This window comes from Loxodonta africana, chromosome 4 (genome assembly GCF_030014295.1).
Source record: "Loxodonta africana isolate mLoxAfr1 chromosome 4, mLoxAfr1.hap2, whole genome shotgun sequence".
Lineage (NCBI taxonomy): Eukaryota > Metazoa > Chordata > Mammalia > Proboscidea > Elephantidae > Loxodonta > Loxodonta africana.
In genome coordinates, this window is record NC_087345.1 from 117,248,556 (window position 1) to 117,265,916 (window position 17,361).

At 38.5% G+C, this 17,361-nt stretch overlaps 1 protein-coding gene across 2 annotated transcripts in view; it reads left to right on the forward strand.

Annotated features, from left to right (window-relative positions):
- GYS2 (glycogen synthase 2) overlaps window positions 1-10,126 on the forward strand; it is a 52,113-nt gene extending 41,987 nt beyond the window's left edge. For both annotated transcript variants that reach the window (XM_003405685.4, XM_023554749.2), the window contains 5 exons: window positions 577-703; window positions 3,685-3,780; window positions 5,014-5,177; window positions 7,336-7,416; window positions 9,862-10,126. In XM_003405685.4, the coding sequence (XP_003405733.1) occupies window positions 577-703; window positions 3,685-3,780; window positions 5,014-5,177; window positions 7,336-7,416; window positions 9,862-10,080 (687 nt within the window). In that variant the 3' untranslated portion in view covers window positions 10,081-10,126. The remainder of the gene's footprint in view (window positions 1-576; window positions 704-3,684; window positions 3,781-5,013; window positions 5,178-7,335; window positions 7,417-9,861) is intronic.
- The last annotated feature ends 7,235 nt before the right edge of the window (window positions 10,127-17,361 follow it).

Below are 17,361 nucleotides of genomic sequence, written 5' to 3' on the forward strand. Positions count from 1 at the left end.
TAAGGAGGTATAAATACAGAAAGGGGAAAAACTAGACTAACCCCTGAGGTATTGAATTACAATTGGAGGTATTAGTATGAAATTGGGGGGAAGGATTGATGGAAAGAAGGAAGGGAGAGAGAGAGAAAGGAAGGAAGGAGTGAAGGAAGGAAGAAAGAAAGACTGTTCTACATCATTTGGCTAATTCATACACTGGTTTTGTGAGGGTGATCCCCTCTTTCTCCTCAAGTTGGGAACAAACTGAGAGCTAAGACAAAGGTGTCAGCAGTTAGAAAACCAAATATAATGTTCGTTGTTGATAAAGGCTGGATTGGAGCTTGAGAGTCAAAATTGGCTTTCTGAGGAAAAGTTAAGTCTGCAGAGCAGATACTTTCACCTATACAGGATGAAGAGAAAAAGAGAGAGAAAAAAATCTCCCAGGCTCTTTTCTTTGTTTTTTCCTAATCTCTTTTTTTTTCCCCAAATCTTAAACACAAATATTCTACGATATTGAAGTAACCAAATCATAAGAGATTTTTGGTTTTAATTTAGTTTCTTTTTTTCTCTTTTATTCTCATCTGAATTTTCCTTTATTAGGTGATTTTGCACCCAGAGTTCCTATCCTCCACCAGCCCGTTATTGCCCATGGATTATGAAGAGTTTGTCAGAGGCTGTCATCTCGGGGTATTTCCATCATACTATGAACCCTGGGGCTATACCCCAGGTATGTGACACGTATATATTGTGGAATATTTTGAATTGTTTGCATATTATTTTATTCACATGCGTGTAACATTCAAAATTGATATGTAGTTTCTACTAAGGTTTTTATTTTGAAGCTTGTTTTAAAGATAATCTTGGTTGGATCTACCTCAGGGGTCAATTTAATGCTTGGTAGATCCTGACCTAAGAATTATGTAAGTAGATGGGGTTGTGGTTGGGCATATATTAGTGGATATCTGAGTTATTACCTCATTGCATTCCAAATACAAAGATTGTTTTATAAAGATCACACATTATTGAGTTATTTCTACTAGTCCCTTCCATTAATGTGAAGAAGAAATTTGACTGCAAGCAGGGCTAATGTGAGAAAAATGATCTAGTAATATTGCTTTCTAAAACTTATTTCAGAAGAATACTTTTAAAGAAGAATTAACAGCTGTACTTAATTTTTAATAGGTAATACATTCACATAGTTAAAGAAAGAAATAGTGTAAAAATATGTATAATGAAAAGTCTTCTTCACACCCTTGTTTCTCAAAAAAAGAGGTACTTCAAAGAAAAAAAAAAAGACAATTCAGTGTGTAGGTATTGTGATCAATGCCATAATTCCATCCAGAAGCTTTCATCCCCCAATTTTTTCATTACAGGTGGTGTATTCTCAAAGCCACTATCTACTTTTCTTCTCTGGCCCCTACTAGCTTGGTTGTCATTAGTGTCAAAGAGATCAGTTTTTATTTGTACGGAAATTTCTAATTCTAAGGGAAGAAATACTTTAAATACACACCAATGCAAAGAAAACTATCATGACTTTTCCATCTCTCGTTAGTAACCAGAGATTTTCCTTCTGCTTTAGATACAATTCCATTTATGTTTTTAAAAGAAAAGGTTCAGGAAACATTTTTATTTATAGTTGGTAGAATTAATGTTGCCTTCTACATCTCAATGCCATCGTTGATATAAAGCCAAAACAAATGGACAGTGTGGCCACGGTTAAGTGGATCATTGGCTGAATTACAAAGAAAAAGAACTTTTCAAATATTTGCTTTCTGATCCCAAAACTTAAATACAGAACTTTAAATTCTACATAAATCAGATCCTATAATCTTTATGCTTTATAGCATGCTTAGTGTCTCACATCTTTTGATATAATGTCCTCTTCTACTGCTCCAGGTTCCACCAAAAATAACTAACTATTAAAACATCTTGGAGAAAACAGACAAAAGTTTACCACTTCTTGTAACATGACACAGAACAGTTATTTATCTGACTCCTCTATCTCTCTTGTAGTTCTAAAACTTGCTGTTGATATCAGTCCCACTTTTGTGAATGACCACATAAATATCTTAAATTGTTTAGAATTGAGTATCTTTTGAGATGCATAAACTCTCACTTCATTGCTGAATTTAATATTTTGTTGTTGACCCTTGCTTCTATTATTTCTAGTAAGTAATACAATTAATTGTTGAAAGTATCGAGGGCAGAGGAGAGTAAATCCAAATACATGAGTGACTGAGGGAATATGAGAAATCATTTATGTTGGGTAAAGAACATGTCACATAACTAACAACAAATCCTCCACAAAAAATGTCATTTTATAGGACAAAGTTAAACTTAATAAGCAAAAACGATAAGGAAAATACATCCAGTGTTCTAAGATAAACGTTACAGAGGAGACGTTACAAAAGATAAACAGCAGAAAGAGCTTGAGGAAAACTCCATAGTGAATAAATCATTCTGTTTAAAATTAACTGACTCAAGTTGGCCATTCCTTACCCGACCTTGTATTGTTACAGATATAACAAGACCGCTGGTGGTATAAGTTTGCCATTACCATATTAGATAACTCTCTTTTTTTTTTGCAAATAATCGTTCTTTGTGAAATCAGGTATGACTCATCTCAGAAAGCATTCATTAAACCTGTGTTTTGTGTTCTGAGAGAACCTGTTGGATATCAACACTTATTTCATTAAATTCATTTAATGAATATTTACTGTGCTTACATGAGTATGGTACTTGACGTTTTACTGCAGAATGTTAATGAGTATTTAATAAAAAAAAAACAAACAAACAAGGATCTGTGAACTTCATGAAATTTCAGGTGAAATTGTGTACATATATTTGTATGAGATTTTTTTCTGGGGATGAGTTCCAGGGTTTTCATCAGATTCTTAAAGGGTCATTGATCCTCATCCACTTTTCCCCTCCCCACCCCAAAATGATTAGAGAACCACTGCTCCCTGGCTATAGAGCTAAGCCACGAGGGAATGTTTGCAGAGCACCAGATAAGGCCACTGTCTAAGTGATATTACTTTATAGATAATGGGAGATCTTTTTTCTTTTTCCATACATCCCCATTACCCAATCAAGAATGATTTCATAATCAAATATAAATTCCTTCTTTAAAATGCAGACATCTCAAGAGTAGTAACTTTTTAAACACAAAGCATATATTTTCTGAAAAATAAGTTTTTACTAAACTGGAAGGAGGACTGAAAGAGACCATGAGTTCACTGAGCATCTGAGAAAGCAGAAGGGAGAAGCTGGTTGTGTCCAAAGCATACTTAACCTACCTCATTATCTTTCCAAGTACTTAGAAACACGGGCTATGTATAGTGCAAAAAATAAACCAACTGGTGTTAGAGGGGCTACATAGCTTGGCAGTTACAAGCAAGAGCTCTACAGCTGGGGTGCCTGGCTTCAAATTCCAACTCTACAACTTCCCTGGCTTTGTGAAGTTGGGCAAGTTATTTAAACTTTCTGAGCTTCCATTTCTTCACCTGTAAAATGGGGTTAATGATTGGCTAACTTCACATGGTTGTTCAGAAGTTTAGATGAGTTAATACCTGTGAAGGGCTTAGGACAGTGCCTGGCACAAAGTTAACACCATCATTACTTGGTGGGCCAGGGCTTTTTTCACCCCTTCATGCCTGAGAGATATAGGAGCTAATCTGAATCCAAGCCTTTGTCTATGTCTTCTGGCAGCTGAATGCACTGTGATGGGTATCCCCAGTGTGACAACAAACCTCTCTGGCTTTGGCTGTTTCATGCAGGAGCACGTGGCTGATCCTACTGCATATGGTAAGGTTTTCATCATTACTCCAACCCTGGGAGAAGGGAGCTTCAGCCAGACAAAACACAGGGTCTTTCTAGAGCCAAACTCTAAAGCTATCCTGATAATTAAACTGGTGTTTATGTTTTGTTTAATTAAAAGTAGCTGTAATTATGTGATCCATGGATAATAGCATTTGTAGAATGCTATGAGCTTTAAAGATGTAGCACAAAAGTCAAACTAAAAAAGGAGCACTAAGCTTGGGCAATACCTTGTCCTTTCACCTTTTTTTTTTCCTCTGAGCAGGTTTGGCTCTCTACTTCCTAGATGTCATATTACAATAACCAGGGTCTTACCCAACCAGTTGCCATAGAGTCAATTGTAACGTCTGGCGATCCCACGTGTGTCAAAGTAGAACTGTGTTCCATAGGGTTTTCAAGGGCTGATTTTTCGGAAGTAGATTGCCAGGACTTTCTCCCCACATGCCTCTAGGTGGACTAGAACCACCCACCCTTTGGTTAGAAGCATGTTAACTGTTTGCACCACCCAGGGACTTCAGGCAGGGTCTTATAGTACCTATATCGCTCAATGGTACTGTTTCATGCAGGAGCACGTGGCTGATCCTACTGCAAAATTCACTTATATTGTTTAAGATGGCAGAATAATTTGCAAAACACCATCTATGTCCTATAGGGTTGCTATGAGTCAGAATCAATTTGACGGCAACAGGTTGAGTTTTTTTTTTTTTGGTTAATAACTAATGTCCTTGTTGCCTAGCAGCAAGTAAAGTTAGAATGGGATGAATTCTCTGCCTACACATTGCCAATGCCCTTGGGTCTTTTCCAGTTGCACTGTCAAGGTTCCGCATTCCTCAGGCTAGAGCTGTGGTTCTCAGCCATGGCTGCACAGTGGAAACACTGAGAAGCTTAAAAACCCTGATACCTAGGTCCTACCTTTGGAGATTATGGCTAATGAGTGGCCCTATTGAGAATCACTGATTCAGGGTGTCCCTATACTGCCAGATTTTTCCAGCCAGGTCTACTTTGTTGGCTGTGTTGGTGACAGTTGCACACCATTAGAAAAAGATTATAGAGGAAATAAAACCTTGGAAGGGAAAAAATAAAGCAGAGGCAATATGGCACACAGAGAGTGGATAATGCAAGTGATCTAAGGTATAATCAGAGAGATAATGGGGAATAAGACAAAAAATGCTTTAGAATTAGCTCTACTTTTACCCATCCTTTGTTTTTTATGCCCTTCAGGTATTTACATTGTTGACAGGAGGTTCTGTTCTCCAGATGATTCTTGCAACCAGCTGACGAAGTTTCTCTATGGATTTTGCAAACAGTCACGCCGCCAAAGAATTATCCAGAGAAACCGAACTGAGAGGCTCTCAGATCTTCTGGATTGGAGATACTTAGTCAGAGTAAGCAAGTTTGTTATAATCACGGAGGACCACTTTCAGAATTGCACTGCAATATGAAGTGTTGATTCTAGTCATAATCTGTAAAGTCAATTCAATAGTAAAAATGTTAAAATCTCAGTGATGTTTTCCTGTACTTTTTCGCTAATTATGAGCTTGCAAAGTCCTAAACCTAACCCTTCATATTTACTATGAGTCCACAACTATAAATCCATCAAGATCTAGTACTAATCTTACTAGCTATTCTCTTGTCATTGCTTAACTTGATTATTACAGGTATGCATAAATGTTAAACGAAAAATTTTAAGGAAAAAAATTTTTAATTTTAATTTAATTTAAAAAGTTTTTAAAAATGTTTAAGGAAAACATCAAGAGTTCCTATGTTGTTTCACTCTAGAGAGATATGATCATATTAATCAATTAAGCCTAATCAATAAATACAGAAAAGATTGATGTTGCCAAGGACTTCATTTTACTTGGATCCACAATCAACACCCGTGGAAGTAGCAGTCAAGAAATCAAAAGATGCATTGCATTTGGCAAATCTGCTGCAAAAGACCTCTTTAAAGTGTTAAAAAGCAATGATGTCACCTTGAAGGCTAAGGTGCGCCTGACCCAAGCCATGTTTTCAAGTGCGTCATGTGCATGTGAATGACAATGAACAAGGAAGGCCAAAGAAGAATTGACGCCTGTGAATTTCGGTGTTGGTGAAGAATATTTAATATACCATTGACTGCTAAAAGAATGTACAAACCTGTCTTGGAAGAAGTACACCTTGGAAGCAAGGATGGCAAGACTTCGTCTCACGTATTTTGTACATGTTATCAGAAGGGACTCAACGGCAACAGGTTATCAGAAGGGACTAGTCCCTGGAGAGGGACAGCATGCTTGCTAAATAATAGAGGGTCAGCGAAAGAGAAGAAGACAGTCAAGGAGAGAGACTGACACGGTGGCTTCAACAATGAGCTCAAGCATAGCAACAATAGTGAGGATGGCACAGGATGAGGCAGTGTTTCAGTCTTGCACATAGGGTCACTATGAGTTGGAAGCAACTGGACAACACCTAACAACAACGATATTAATCAATTACAGTGGGGAGTGAGAATAACAGTGTTTTCAAAGTGACAAGGACAGAAAATACCTCCTTACAACCATAAGATAAATTCATAAGCACCAAGATGTTCCCATATGTTAGCACTGGATGATTTAATAAAAAATAAATGGACTTTGCCTTCACATAATTAAATATATCTACTTACATACTGCAAACCCTGGTGGCATAGTGGTTAAGAGCTGTGGCTGCTGACAAAAAGGTTGGAAGTTTGAATCCACCAGGCATTCCATGGAAACTCTATAGGGCGGTTCTACTTTGCCCTATAGGGTCACTATGGGTCAGAATCGACTTGAAGGCTATGGGTTTGGTTTTGGTTACTTACATACCATTAACCTCTCCTGACCAAATGAGAAATGCTACCATTTGTTGAGGATCTATACACACTAATACCAGTGCTCATCACAACACTGGATGATTCATTTTACTATCTCCATTTTGTAATGAAAACAGAAAGATAAGGCCCTTAGAAGTTATGTTTCTTATCTCAGGTCAGAAAAACAAACAAACAAACAAAAATACACCAAACTCATTGCCATCATGTGGATTCCAATCATAGCAACACTATAGGACAGAGTAGAACTGCCCCATAGGATTTCCAAGGAGCACCTGGTGGATTTGAACTGCCAGCCTTTTGGTTAGCAGCCATAACCCTTAACCACCACACCACCAGGGTTTCCATCTGAGGTCAGAGGCAGGATTTAAATCCAGTTTGTTGGACTCTCCAGGCCCCATCTTTTTTCCATGGCACACTGCCTCTCCATCGAATGCAGGTAGTGTTCTCAGTTGCCTTAGTGCTCAATGCAGGGGTCAGTATGGCCAGTTACCCACCCCCCCCAACTTCCATAATATTTCTTTGCTTATGAGTTTAAAAATAATAAAACTATGAATTGTCATTTGCTTTCTGATTCTCAAACTTAAGAGTAGGTTCTGCTACCTTTTTTTAAAAAAGCATATTTCATAACTAGGAGAATAGTTTTATATAATAGCTTGGATATTGATATGGCTAAATCCTTTTTTTAACACGGAAATTGGCTTTCTGTTGTATAGTATTACCAGCACGCCAGGCATCTGACATTGAGCAGAGCTTTTCCAGATAAATTCCATATGGAACCAACAGCACCACCAACGGTAAATATTCTATGCATGGTTTATTTGTTTTGAAACCTAAACTTCTTATTTATGATAATTTCTAATGATACCTTTTAATTTTGGAGTAGCTAAAAACACAAACTATCATACTTCTTCATGGTTGCATCAAAGCAGAGTAGAGGAACTAATAGCCCTATAGATGGGGTGAGCAGAGAGCTAACTGATATCATTGGAAGGGCACCTCCATACTATCCGTTGTAAACTTCTCTCTTCCTTATTGCTTGAAACTACTCCATTACACATGCATTCTTTTGGGAATTGTTCAAAAATAAACTGAGCTGCCTTAGCAGGAGGTCAATTTGCCATCCAAGGAAGTGTTTAAATACAGGGTGACCACTTGACTAGAGGAATGTAAAGTGAATTCGAGTCCAATAGGAGGAATTGGACTAGATGAGCATTTATGTCCCATTTTGTAGTGCCCACTAGAGGCAGGGACCATCTTATAAGGTTCAGTTAAACCCGAAACCAAACCCGTTGTCTTCGAGTCGTTTCTGACTGGGGTTCAATTACACATTTAAAAGTACGAGACTACCATAGTCCACATTTGTCATCTAATTCACTTAGATATAAGATCGGGAACACAGACTGTAAGCAGTCATTTCTCTTCAGGGGGAGGAGTCCTTGTAGCAGTCTACACAGCCATCTAGAAGCTACTCTTCTTTGCCTCTCCTCCCCCTACTCACCAGGTAAAACAGCTCAACATGAAGATGAGACCCATACCATTGGGTATGCGATCCAGCTTAGCTTGGAAGCTCCATACCCAACGGAAGTTAGTTTCTCTTGTAGATCTCCACAGACAAGCTTTCATGCTCCCCACATGGAATATGCCTACAACATGCATCCCTGAATTCAGGGATCCCCAAAAGCTAGGCTCTCCACCACCACCAAGTATTTATAGATCCTCTGAGTTCAAATATAAATTATCACTCAGAATCGCTTTACCATACACAATTTTGCCTTATAACACAACAGATAATTCCACCTATATTAGCTTTCCGGGGAAACAGATCTAGAAAGTTAACCCAAGGTCAAATTTATACCAAAAGAGAAAGCACTTTCTCTTTTATCTACAAATTCCAATTCCAAAGTTTATGGTTATAGCATTCAGAGAGTTAATTGTTTAGAAGCAGTCACTCCACCTAATGATAATTCAGCTATATTTATCCATTTATCTACTTAAAATTCTTTGCCATCGAGCCGATTCCAACTCATAGGGACCCTATAGGACAGAGTAGAACTGCCCCATAGAGTTTACAAGGAGTGTCTGGTGGATTTGAAATGCTGACCTTTTGGTTAGCAGCCGTTGCACTTAACCACTATGCCACCAGGGTTTCCTTTATCTACTTGGTCGACTAATACGTATTGAGCACCTACTCTGAGCCAGATCCAAGATGCAGGAACCATTCATTTTTTGTTCTGCTTTCAGGAAAAGCATCTGAAGCTTGAAATGACTGTACATGTATGGCATTATAATAATGCATACGAATAATTAAAATACAGAGTGGCGAGTGCTATAACACTTTATACATTTGTCCCCTGCTGCAAACATGTGTCCTGCTAGAGGGCAGGGAGCACGTTATTCATGTTTGTTGCCTCAGTGGGATTACTGTGTCTGACACATAGTTAGTACTCAGTAGGTCCTTATTAAATGAATTATCTCCATGAATCTTAGTTAGACGGGCATTCTGGTTAAACCTAGAGATATTTGCTTATTGACTGAAATAACAGCAATTAATGGAAATTCTGTGGCATGTCCAGGCTTCCAAGTCCTAAAATTTTGTTGAGTAAATCCAAAGCATGACCCAGAGCCTGGAGCTAGCAGCAATGTACCATGGCAGTTGAGATTAAAGGCTCTGGCATCATCACAGCTCTGGACCAAATCTTGGCTCTGACATTTATGTGCTGTGTGACCTTGGGCAACTCATTTCACCTCTCTAAGCCTCAGTTAGGAAACCCTGGTGGTGTAGTGGTTAAGTGCTCCAGCTGCTAACCAAAGGGTCGGCAGTTTGAATCCGCCAGGCGCTCCTTGGAAACTCTATGGGGCAGTTCTACTCTGTCCTATAGGGTCAGTATGAGTCGGAATCGACTCAACAGCACTGGGTTTGGTTTGGTTTTTGAAGCCTCAGTTATTCTTCTGTAAAATGGGAGGAACAAATTTACCAGAGTATGAGTACAAAGATTAAATAAGAACATTTATACAGCAACTGGCACATATTAGTACTTGATAAGGGATAGCTGTATATGTAATTAAACTTTCTTGAGTGTGGTGGTAACAGAATCAAAATAAATCAAACTTAATAGTACCTGAATATAGCACAAAAAATATCCAATTATGTATTTTATTAAATGAGCATGCACAGTGTTTACATCATTGACAAACTTGAAGTCATTGTAACATTTGTGTCCTGTTTGTGTCTTTGGCAGACAGAGGGATTTAAATACCCGAGGCCTCCCTCAGTACCACCTTCTCCTTCAGGGTCTCAGGCCTCCAGCCCTCAGAGCAGTGATGTGGAAGATGATGAGGATGAGAGATACAATGAGGAAGAGGAGGCTGAAAGGGATCGGTTGAATTTCAAGTCGCCATTTTCTCTGGGTCAAGTTCCTCATGGCAAGAAAAAGCTACATGGTGAATATAAGAACTGAATTCCTCACTTGCTGAACAGAGCTAATTCAATAACAACATAAGAATAATGATTATTTAAAGGAATGAAAATGCCATAAACGTCATCTTCTTCTAAGTGTTACAACAGAATTTAATCTGTGCCCAAAAAGTGAAGATTAAGTGTGGCATTTTGGAAATTCTTAAAATAAAATCCTAGTTATTTTCCCCAGCTTCCCTTTCCCCAGTAAATTTAGGCAGAGGGAGGGGTTTTAATTAAAGAAGAGAAGACTGAAATCATTTTTTAAATATCATAGTTGTTTTAAGCAATACGATTCTTTCTTCTACTATTGTTTATGTTTATCATCACTGTGACTCTTTGCCTCGTATTTATACAGCTTCTATGCCTACAAACAAGTCTCTCATTTTTTCCCTGAAAGATCTCATCTTAGCCATGAATGTCCACTACCTACATTTTTAAAATAAAAGGTTGGCAGTTCAAACCTACCCAGAGGCTCTGTGAGAGAAAGGCCTGGTGATCTGATTCCATAAAGATTACAGCCAAGAAAATGCTATGGAGAAGGTCTTATCTGTCACATGGGGTCATTATGAGTCAGAACTGGCTTGATGGCACCCAACAACAACACAGGTCTTTCAATAGGAGTCCCTGGGTGGTGCAAATGATTAAGTATTTGGTTAAATACTAATCAACAGATTGGCAGTTTTAACCCACCCAGAGGTGCCTGAGAGGAAAGGCCTGGTGAACTATTTTCAAAAGGGCACAGCCTTGAAAATCCTAAGAGGTGCAGTTCTACCGTGCTTGCCATTAGCTGGAACTGATTAGACAGCAACAGATTAGCACTTTCAATGAGCGTTTGCATTTTACACAAGTCAGAACCATGAATTTATATCTAGCTTTTCAGAGAATCAGAATCCACAAGAAAACACCCCTCTAAATTCAGTTCCTGTTGCATATTTAAAAAGCAGTTTCAGAACTCTACAATTCATGTACAACTTAATGATAGAAAGCTGTTACCTTTCCTGACTACAATAATTTTTCTATTGTTTAAATGGAAAGCTATTTGGAAAATTTAGTCAATCTTCCAGAGATGATAAATTGTTGAATCCAAATCAATAAATACATCAATATTTAAAGATTTAAACTCTATTGATAATCTTGTGTTTAAGATTTTTTTACACATTTAAATAACATATCTATAGGCACTCAAGAGAACAGTTAACATCCTTGACTGCTAACCAAAAGGTTGGAGAATTGAGTCCACCTAGAGGCACCTTGGAAGAAAGGCCTGGCAGCCTATTTCCAAAAAAAAAAAATGAGCCACCGAAAACCCTATGGAGCAAGTTCTGCTCTGACACATATGGGGCCAGCATGAATCAGAACTGACTCAATGGCAACTGTTTTTTTTTTTTTTTTAATTGTACTTTAGATGAAGGTTTACAGAGCAAATTAGTTTCTCATTAAACAATTAATACACATATTGTTTTGTGACATTCATTGCCAACACCACAACTTGTCATCACCCTCTCCTTCTTGACCTTAGGTTCCTTGTTACCAGCTTTCCTGTCCCCTCTTGCCTTGTCGTCCTTGCCCCTGGGCTGGTGTGCTCCTTTAGTCTTGTTTTGTTTTATGGGCCTGTCTAATCTTTTGCTGAAGAGTAAACCTCAGGAGTGGCATCAGCACTGAGTTAAAAGAGTGTTGGGGGTGCCATACTCTCAGGATTTTTCCAGTCTCTCTCAGGCCAGTAAGTTTTGTCTTTTTTTGTGAGTTAAAGTTTTGTTCTACATTTTTCTCTAGCTCTGTTTGGGCCCCTCTGTTGTGATCCCTGTCAGAGCAGTCAGTCAGTGGTGGTAGCTGGGCACCCTTTAATTGTGCTGGACTCAGTCTGGTGGAGGCTGTGGTAGTTCTGATTCATTAATCCTTTGGACTATCTTTCCCTTGTGTCTTTGGTTTTCCTCATTCTCCCTTCCTCCAGATGGGGTGAGACCAGTGGAGTATCTTAGATGGCCGTTCACAGACTTTTAAGATCCCAGACGCTACTGACCAAAGTAAGATGTAGAACATTTTCTTCATAAACTATGTTATACCAGTTCAGTTAGATGTCCCCTGAGACCATGGTATCCAGCCCTCAGTGCAGTAATTCAGTCCCTCAGGGAGTTTGGATGTGTCTATGACGTGTCCATGACCTTACCTTGTAAGGCAATATCATTAATATCATTAGGTGAGGCAATATCATTAATATCACATGCAAGTAAAATTTTACTGAAGATCATTCAAAAGCAGCTGCAGCAGTATATCAACAGGGAACTGCCAGAAATTCAAGCAGAATTCAGAAGAGGACACGGAACCAGGGATATCACTGAGGATGTCAGATGGGTCCTGGCTGAAAGCAGAGAATACCAGAAAGATGTTCACCTTTGTTTTATTGGCTATGCAATGTATTCGACTGTGGGGGTCATAACAAGTTATGGATAACATTTTGAAGAATGGGAATTCCAGAACTTAACTGGAAACTGTACATAGATCAAGAGGCAGTTGTTCTAACAGAACAAGGGGATACTGTGTGGTTTAAAGTCAGGAAATGTGTGCATCGCTGTTGTACCCTTTCACCATACCTATTCAATATGTATGCTGAGCAAATAATCCAAGAAGCTGGACTATATGAAGAAGAACAGAGCATCAGGATTGGAGGGAGACTCATTAACAGCCTGTATTATGCAGATGATACAACCTGGCTTGCTGAAAGTGAAGAGGAATTGAAGCACTTACTGATGAAGATCAAAGACCACAGCCTTCATTAAGGATTACACCTCAACATAAAGAAAACAAAAATCCTCACAACTGGACCAATAATCAACATCATGATAAACAGGGAAAAGACTGAGCTTGTAAAGGATTTTATTTTACTTGGATTCAAAATCAACACCCACGGAAGCAGCAGTCAAGAAATCAAAAGGCTCATTGCATCGGGCAAATCTGCTGCAAAAGACCTTTTTAAAGTGTTGAAAACCAAAGATGTTACCTTGGAGACTAAGGTGTGCCTGACCCAAGCCATGGTGTTTTCAGTCGCCTCCTATACATGTGAAAGCTGAATGATGAATAAGGAAGACCAAAGACTGCCAAAGAACAAACAAATAACTGTCTTGGAAGAAGTACAACCAGAATGGTCCTTAGAAGCAAGGATGGCAAGACTATGTCTCACATACTTTGGACATGCTGTCAGGAGGGATCAGTCCCTGGAGAAGGACATTATGCTTGGTAAAGTGGAGGGTCAGTGAAAAAAAGGAAGATCCTCAACAAGATGGATTGACACAGTGGCTGCAACAATGATTGGGCTTAAGCTTAACAACAATTTTGAGGATGGCACAGGGCCAGGCAGTGTTTCATTCTGTTATACATAGGGTCGCTATGAGTAGGAATCGACTCGTTGGCACTTAACAACAGCAACAATTAAGACCTCTAGCATTGACCCTATTTTTTCTTCTATGATCTTTATAGTTTTTGGTTTTATATTTAGGTGTTTGATCCATTTTGAACTAGTTTTGCATATGGTGTGAGGCAAGGTCTTGTTTCAATTTTTTTATAGATAGACGTTTAGTTTTGCCAGCACCATTTGTTAAAAAGACTGTCTTTTCCCCATTTAATGGACTTGGGCCTTTGTCAAAGATCAGATGACTATAGGTGGATGGATTTACATCTAGATTCTCGATTCTGTTCCATTGGTTGCTGTTTCTGTTGTCGTACAAGTGCCAGGCTGTTTTGACTGCCACAGCTGAGATCAAGTAGTGCAAGTTCTCCTACTTTATTCTTCTTCAGTAGTGCTTTACTTATCTGGGGCCTCTTTTCTTTCCATATGAAGTTAATGATTAGTTTTTCCATCTTGTTAAAGAGTGCTGTTGATATTTGGATCAAGATTGCACTGTATTTGTAGATTGTTTTGGGTAGAATTGACATTTTCACAATGTTGAATCTGCCTATTCATGAACATGGTATGTTTTTCCATTTCTGTAGATCTCTTTTGGTTTCTTGCAGTAGTGTTTTGTAGTTTTCTTTGTATAGGTCTTTTATGTCCCTGGTTAGATTTATTCCTAAGTATTTTATCTTTTAGAGGCTATTATACATGGTATTGGTTTCCTGACTTCCTTTATATTATCTCATTGTTTTGGATTTTGTTGAAGGTTGCTTTGTGGCCTAAGATGTGGTCTATTCTGGAGACCGTTGGGGAAAAATGTGTACTTTGCTGCTGTTGGGTGAAGTGTTCTATATATGTCTATGAGGTCAAGTTGATTGATTGTGGCCTTTGGATCTTCTCTATCTTTGTTGAGTTTCTTCCTAGATGTTGTCTTTGCTGAGAGTGGTGTTGAAATCTCCTACTATCATTGTGAAACTGTCAATTTCTCTTTTCAATGCTGTTAGAGTTTGTTTTATGTATTTTGGAGCCCTGACATTGGGTGCAGAGATATTTATTATGGTAATGTCCTCAAGGTAGATTGCCCCTTTAATCATTAGATAATGTCCTTTCTTGTCTTTTTTGGTGGATTTTGTTTTAAAGTCTATTTTAACTGAGATTAGTATTGCCACTTCCACTTTTTTTTTTTTTTTTTGGTTGCTGTTTGCTTGATGGAAACCCTGGTGGCATAGTGGTTAAGCGCTACAGCTGCTAACCAAAAGGTTGGCAGTTCAAACCCAGCAGATACTCCTTGGAAACTCTACAGGGCAGTTCTACTCTAACCTATAGGGTCACTATGAGTCAGAATCGACTCAATGGACATTTTTTTTTTCTTTGATATGTTTTCTTCTATCCTTTGATTTTTAATGTATTTATGTCTTTGTTTGGAAACCCTGGTGGCATAGTGGTTAAGAGCTAAAGCTGCTAACCAAAACATCGGCAGTTCGAATCCACCAGGTGCTCCTTGGAAACTCTATGGGGCAGTTCTACTCCATCCTAGTATCACTGTGAGTTGGAATTGACTCAACGGCAACGGTTTGGTTTTTTTTGGCTTATGTCTTTGTTTCTAGATAGCACAGTGATGGGTCCTGCTTTTCTATCCATTCTGACACTCTGTCTCTTTATGGGTACATTTAAACCATTTACATTCAGTGTGATTATTGATAGGTGTGAGTTTATTGCTGTCATTTTGTAGTGCTTTTTTTTTTGTGGTGCTGACATTTTCTTTGTTCCTCTAAGTCTCCTGTGCTGAAGTTCTTTTGTTTGTGATTTTTTTTTCATTTCTTTCATTTTTGTAGATTTTGTTTGTACTTAGACATTTTTCTTCATTTTTATGAGTAGGTTTGTTAACTTTCTTTGTGGTTATCTCAAAATTTTACTCCTATCTTCCTAAGTTTAAGCCAGTCTTTTATTACTTGATATCACCTTGATTTCCTCTCCATCTGGAAATTCTATACTTGCACATTTTATTCCCTCTTTTGTTGTTCTGACATTGTTGTCATTTACAGATTGACCTCTTTGGTTCCCTGTTGTGAATTTTTTTAGTTTTGTTTCATCCTTGAGAGTTCATTACCTAGGTTGGTATCTGGCTGATGCTGTCCTGTGTCCTAGATTCAGGTTGTTGTCTGATGTTGGTTCTCTAACTGAAGGACTCCCTTTACTAATTCTTGTAAGTTGTTTTGATTTTTATATATTTCCTTAATTTCTCTTTATCTGGAAATATCTTATTTTTTCCATCATATTTGAGCAAGAGTTTTGCAGGATATATTATTCTTGTTCAGAAATTTTTTTTTTTCTTTTAAGGTTTTATATATGTCATCCCACTGGCTTCTTGTCTGCATGGTTTCTGCTGAGTAATCAGAGCTTAGTCTTATTGTTTCCCCTTTGTATGTGACTTTTCATTTGTAACTGTTTTTTGTGTGTTTTGTTTTTATTGTTGTTTGTTTTGTTTGGTAAGAACCAGAGTTTCCACCCAGCACTTGTTCTCCCATTCAGACAGTTTTCACCACTTGACTCCATCCCCTTCGTCCAATCTTTTGTCCTTTCTGCAAGATTGACAAATCTTGGTAAGGAGAGACAAATAGGATTATTGCTAGATGAGTTTGAAGCAGGGGCTGACTAAGCAATAAGCAAGGTACACCGGGGCTTACATTAAGCAAGGTACGCATGGGCTTAAAAAAGATGTGGTGAAACCCATGTGGAATTGTGCACTACAAATTAGTAAGTAAACACAAGTAAGCTCATGTATACCTTGCTTAATATAAACCTGGGGGTACCTTGCTTATTGGGTAATTCCTCCCTGCTCCAAAGTCTTTCTCTCTAGAGAGGCAACAAGCTAGTTGGGATTGAAAACTTCCCTTCCATCCAACAGGACAGGTTGTAAAGGCTATTAGCACTGGTATGCAACTGCTTTGGGCAGCTGGCTTCTAGCTGCAAGATGTTTATCTCTACTAGTATGACCACTCCCCCATCCACAAAAGCCTCCACTACATTATGCTTAGTCTGGGCTTCCTGATCCTCCCAAACCCCTGTAAAAATCAGCAGGAGCAGGGAAGCCCTCTCAGAGCATAAACCATGACATGTCCAGCCATGCTCAGCCTAAGCACCCCAATCCTGGGATATGAGATACTTGGGGAACTCATTCATGCTGCCTTCCACTGTCCCTCTGCCTGTGACTCCTTGGGCATTTGATTGAAACTTTTCTTCAATAAATGGCTATGTTATATCCAATGTCTTATACGCACAGTGTCTTATACACAGTAGTTGCATGCATGAATGGCCTTATGGGGAGAAATAGAGGTACGAAAAAATGAAAGCTTTTAAAGAATGTATGCATTCATAAATTGGAGGACAGGAACTCTAGAAATAGTGTGTGCGCCTAATCAGCTGATAGCAAGACATTTATTATGGGTTGTACCACTCCTCCTTCCATGGTAAGGGTTAGGGTAAAAAGAACTGGTTTTACATATATAGTTTTTACTCTATGTTATGGATTGAATTGAGTCCCCACAAAATATGTGTTAGAATTCTAACCCCAGTACCTGTGGATGTAATCCCATTTGGAATAGGATTTTCTTTGTTATGTTAATGAGGCACTATCAGTGTAGGGTGTCCTGAAGCTAATCACTGCTGAATTTTGAGAAGCAGCACAGACACAGGGATAAGCAAGCACAAATGGGGATAGATAGGTGCCACATGAAGATCACCAAGGAACCAAGGATTTCTGGCTACTGGAAGCTGAAATAGACAAAGAAGGACCTCCCCATTGAGCCACACTTTGAATTCAGACTTCTAGTCTCCTGAACTTTGAGAAAATAAATTTCTGTTCTTTAAAGCCACCTACCTGTGGTATTTTTG